This window comes from Papilio polytes, unplaced genomic scaffold (genome assembly GCF_000836215.1).
Source record: "Papilio polytes unplaced genomic scaffold, Ppol_1.0 DF823991.1, whole genome shotgun sequence".
Taxonomy (NCBI): domain Eukaryota; kingdom Metazoa; phylum Arthropoda; class Insecta; order Lepidoptera; family Papilionidae; genus Papilio; species Papilio polytes.
In genome coordinates, this window is record NW_013525213.1 from 2,295,340 (window position 1) to 2,300,999 (window position 5,660).

Consider the following 5,660-nt stretch of genomic DNA (forward strand, 5'->3'; position numbering starts at 1 on the left):
TGAATTCCCTACCCTTCGACGCCCCCTACTTCAACGCCACTTACATCGACTATAACCTCGTCGTCAGCAATCACAATAAATGCAGAGTCTCGGAGTTTTTGTAAGTATACTAAAATAGTTAATTAAGGCATCAGAATCACGTATACTATAAACGGAAAAAAATCTTAACTTGTTCAGTGTAGATTTTTTATATTTAGTCAAAGAGACGATGTTAGCGATGATTCTCTTAATGCGAATCTCTCGTTCATTAAACTTAACGCGAGTATCTAAAATGCATTGTAATTTCAGCATAAACTTGTCAAGTAAGACAGCGGTGTTGGCACTGGACTGCCCCGACCTGGACTTCGCGTCTAACCGGCTCACCATTCAGCACAGCTCGCTGCAGGAGGATAGACTGTTCAACTATAATATACAGGGAACTTACCGTCAGTAATAATCATCTACTTTTTTACTAACGCTTTTTCAAATGACTAAAAAACTGACGATCAACAAAACTCTTTGATTGATAAAAATTATGGAACTCTCTATATTATCGTCTTTTCAAATGCAATTTTTTGTAAGTGAAGGTTTTACTTAACTTGTAGTGTTTTAAAACCCTAACGTACTGTTCAATCCATTTTCCCTTTATATCATTTTCTTTTAAGGAAATGATGAGAAGGGCGGCGTAGGAAATGCATAGGATAGTGAAATGTCATTAAGTGAGTTCTCCTCGGATCAAAGATAGGCAACGCATTGCAACTGCAATTGTGGGTTCGTTTTTATATCACGGTAGAGACTCTCACATTTTTGCCAACTTAAGTAGTGAAACCTTATAAAAGTGTAATTCTAAAAGCCTTACTATTCTGTTAATTACATAAATAAAACGTTCATATATTTCAGCTTTAATCCGTCTTACAACAAACTTGCGCGCCTCCAACGGCCTGAACCTCTGTTCATCGTTCACTTTCGCTGACGTAGCCGCTCTGCCGAAGTTCCGTGTAAACCCTAACAGTAAGAATTTTTTTTATAACTGCTTTAAAATCATCTCTATCTTATTCTACTACTCGGCACATGGATTTTCATCTTCCAAATAACTATCGTCATCCAGTCACTCCCTTCTTAATCAACCTTTCACATAATCCATCTCTTTCTATCTCCACTAGTGTTACCGCTCTCAAATACTCATATTGTTTTACTATTTTTATATTACATGTTTGTTTTAGATCAGAAGACTGCGAACTTCCTTTCTCGAGACCTCACCTTGGTGAATATTTTCGAAAGGGAATGCTTCTTCTGGCGCGCACCGCTGCTAGCGCGTTATTTCATCAACTCTCTTATTTGCGACTATGGTTGTGACTATTAGAGTTTTATAACTTTAGCCCCCATTGGCACGATCGCTTTAAAATCAAATTTGTTCCTTTCAATCAGCGTTTAAAATGCAGCACTGCGACGTAAAAACGTCGCGTTTTAAAAACGCGTATTTTTAACGCGCGTTTTTAACCCGTGCGAATGGGGGTTACATCATTATTAATAGTAAATTTGGAGAATCATTTGGTAATATCGAAAACATACAAAGATGTATTTTTGTAATAAAATTGTTCATTAGGCTTCTAATTATTTTTTTGCCTACCCTTTTAGGTGAGGTTATAAAGAAAACAATAGTTATATTTGCATATTTATTTATAAAACATCACATATCGGAACACTATGCGTTGTAAGGACATTTCAAAGGCCAAGCTATATGACTTCACAACTGTTAATAAAATTTAAAAATACTATAGTTTGAGTTACTTCAGATAATTATTAACAATTTTAATAATTTCTTCAATATATTTTACAATAACTTTATTTGGCTATATTTAGTACTATTGCAATTTACACTTGATTTTTAATTTTTTAGAGTCATTTTTTAATATTTTCAATATGAAATAAAAAAATCCATTTACACATATTTAAAAATTGAATCTTAATATAATTTATTACTTAAGTATTATCTTTCCAAAAAATATTTAATTTTTACTTAAAACAAAATTTTCAATACATTTATGTAAAACATTCAGAATGATAGTGTACTTAAAATTTTATGCAAAAAAATTATTAAAACTCGTATCTAAAAAATTGTAAAAATTAGATCAAATTGTTTAATTTAAAAAAAAATATACCAAATTATTCTATCATATGAATTATTAATTTTAACTATGAAATGCGATATTTTTCCAAATGAAACAGTTCTAGCACAGTTAACAGAACAACACTTATTAAAGATGCTGACTACGAGGCACTTTCTTAACTGGACCACCAAAGCTAAACTATATATACACATTTACAATATAATCTTTATTTTTCAACCAATACCAAATCACTATATAAAATACTGTCCATTTATGTAACATTTATAAACTATGTTTTGGAAGTAAAATATTCCAGATTTTTCGACTCCGTGTCAAATCTGCTATACTATACACCTGAAAGTGTCTCTCTCCTGCCATCCTTCCTTACCTAACCCTTTTATAAGTTCTTACACAACAAAATATCGATGCGTAGTAATAAAAATTTAACTGATCAGTCGAATTGATCAATTAAAATGAGTGTAGGCAAAACTTTAACTAGACAGTTCGACTGATAGTGTAAATTTTTGCCTACAGTCGCACAGTTTCAACGTTCAGTTTAAGAAAATGTTTTGAATTATACAGTTTATAATATAATTAAAAAGCTATTCGAGCACAATAACATGATAGGCAAACATGACAAATTTCCAGGAAAATCAAGTCTTACAGTTTTACAAGGAACTGTGACGTAGGTGGGGAGGGGGTAATGTTATTGTGGCCGCGTAATACTTGAAGGCGGTGACCTTGGAGGTCATTAATATTTACTTAAACTAAGTTCTTTGTTAAGGCTTCATAAATTTTTTCAGATACACAAAACATCAAACAATAAAATACACTTGTTAATTGATCACTAAGTGAGACACTTAGATAAGAGACTCCTTAATATAGTTCGCTATAGGAACTCAAAAACTACTGGAGAGAAATTAAGAAATCTTGTACCATTAAAAAACTATTACAAAGTTTACAATTCCGCGCGAAGTCTCGGGCCTAAACTAGTTTATAAAGGACTCCTTAGTGATCAATTAACGTCTCTGAGTGCAGCATTAAGACATGCAATAGTAAATATTAAATTAAGTATAACGCACTGGATACTATATTATGGCAAACTGTCTTTTCCTACATCACAAATATTAAAACAATTTAGTTACAGAATTACATATTAATAAGATATATAATTAAATAAAATAAAAAAACCTATTTCAATTTGATTAAAAAAAAATCAAAACATCGCTTTACAACAATTTCGTTCAAATCATTTTTAAAATCGAAAATATTCAATAAATTTTAAAAAGTAAAAAAAATTAAGCTGTTCTAACATATTTTGAACATTACATCAATTTTTTTTAGTAAACATTTGAGTCTCATGTACAAACAATTTTTACTCATTTAATTCTAGTTTGCAAAGAAAACTCATGTATTAGAGAAATTAGAATAGCTACGAAATAAAACATTTTTTTAAAAAAAGCTCTAAATACAATAAGTATATTTTTAAGCTTGCAAAAATAAACTTTTAAACTTTCATTACCACAGAAATATACATTAGTCCTATTTTTAAATTTCATAACAGGAAATGTCAAAAAAAAAATATTTTTTGCAAATTAATCCAAATACATAAAACTATTTGAGAATAAAAATAACAAATTTCTTAATAATTAATTATTTCATCGCATTATTATGGAGATTCTAATTTCTAGACTAATAAAAAAACAATTTAGTTCATAAAAAATATAAAACATTTCGAGAAAATTGATTAATAACGTACGATTATTGCAATAAAAATAACACGCTAATAATTTAACATCGACAACGTTGAAAAAAATCGCAAAAAATATCCGAGAATTATCAAAAATATCATTGAACAATCAAGAAAAAATAACAACCAATAAAATACAATTTTTTTACGTTTTTTAAACATTTATGAGTACATAAAATTTGTTCATATAATCTTAATAGACAGAGTTTGCCGAAAAAAATCAACCAAAAAATGTTCAAAAACACGATTTTTTTTAGGAATGTCTGATTTTATTTGCCTTATTTTTTTGAGTTTATGTCAAATTAAAAAGTAACATGTACTTTTAAACTCAACCGTTGCCTAAACTAATTTACAACCTTTACAACTAAAATCATTTCATTAAAATTCTATTAGCAAATATTTAAGGCTGTTTTTTTAAAAAAATGGATTATGCTTTATAAAGATACCATTTTCCATATATTAGTACTTAAAAATGTTCGACTTTGAGTAAAAACAAGTGGAAGATAAAAAAAATCATGAGTACATTTCTAATCGTGCTTTTTTTAGACAGGAATTTAAAATAAAATCATGAAACCAAAAGATAAAAAAAAAGGAAAAGATTTTTTTTAATATAACATAAAAAATTAATAATAGAAATATTCCAGTAACATTTTAAACTAAAAAATACCAGAACAAATAGAATTACTACCAAATAAACTAAAAAGTAATTGGTGGTGCGATATTGTTTTCTATAAAAAGACAAAAAATTGACTATTGTATTTTTTATATTATTCTTTTATACGTCAGTCTAAATGAATCTGAGATGAGATTAGGTTATGGATAAACACTAAATAAAACTAAAAACAGAAAGCGAACAGCTAAATGAGATCTAGATGATTTTGATCTGGCTTGCAAGGACCAACGTCAATCATATCAAATGACATATTAAATATTCACAAAGAAACTGTTTTTAGATTTACTATCCATTTTTAATTGATGATATTGTACAGTTAGTCCTCACACGAATCCTTTGTGACGAGCAAACGCAGGTATTTATAAATTATATACAGTCTTCCCTCGCGTTTATTCATCTGGGAATGAAAAAAAAAATATGATAAACATAAAAAAAATCGCTTCAATTAAAACAAAAAACGTTAGAAAAACAACTTAAAATTACTAAATGTAGTGCAACAAATGTACTGCTGTTCACAGGACGCAAAAAATTACCAACAGATTTAAAAAAAATTGTTCATAGATAAATGTTGATATTTTTTGTACCATAACTAGCAAAAGTAGCGGAAAAAATCATAATTATTCTACACACAAGGTTATTTAATCACCAGATATATGACATTAACTACTGCCGATATAAATCATATTTAAGAAAGTAAAAAAAAAAAAACAAATCGAAGAATATTCAAAAAAATATTTTTTTCCCTAATACTGTAAATATACCAGTGAGTGTAACTCAATCACTCTTTTAATTCCTTACATTATATTCATAAAAAAATTCCAAATAACATTTGCCTATTAATAAAATCACCTTCGCATTTTGTTTGTAAAAACTAAAATTTTTTTAGGAATTTACTAAAAGAAAAAAAATTTACATTTAAGGTAGCAAAAGTATGCATTGCCCTTTTATCTGGTAATTAAAAAAACCGCGTTTATTTACTTTATATACTAATAAATGAATACATACTATATTACATACATACTAAAGGCACCTTTTCGTAATCTATTTAAATTTATTTACGCTATTGTACTGTTTAACAATATTTTAGATGTTACCTTCAATTCGCAACGTAGAAAAAACTCTTTAAAAAATGTCAAACATTTTTTTG

At 28.3% G+C, this 5,660-nt stretch overlaps 2 protein-coding genes across 2 annotated transcripts in view; one reads left to right on the forward strand and one right to left on the reverse strand.

Moving 5' to 3' along the window:
• Window positions 1–5: 5 nt before the first annotated feature.
• On the forward strand, window positions 6–1,593 carry LOC106101280 (fibrohexamerin-like; the record flags this gene model as incomplete). The annotated part of the gene is made up of 4 exons (XM_013280446.1): window positions 6–100; window positions 289–425; window positions 880–990; window positions 1,203–1,593. Coding segments are annotated over 4 exons (483 nt in total), but the record flags the coding sequence as incomplete, so codon positions are not given.
• A 2,667-nt stretch (window positions 1,594–4,260) lies between these two features.
• LOC106101369 overlaps window positions 4,261–5,660 on the reverse strand; it is a 23,853-nt gene continuing 22,453 nt past the window's right edge. Inside the window, exon 9 of the mRNA XM_013280570.1 lies at window positions 4,261–4,910. Within this exon, the coding sequence (XP_013136024.1) occupies window positions 4,830–4,910 (81 nt within the window). The 3' untranslated portion in view covers window positions 4,261–4,829. The remainder of the gene's footprint in view (window positions 4,911–5,660) is intronic.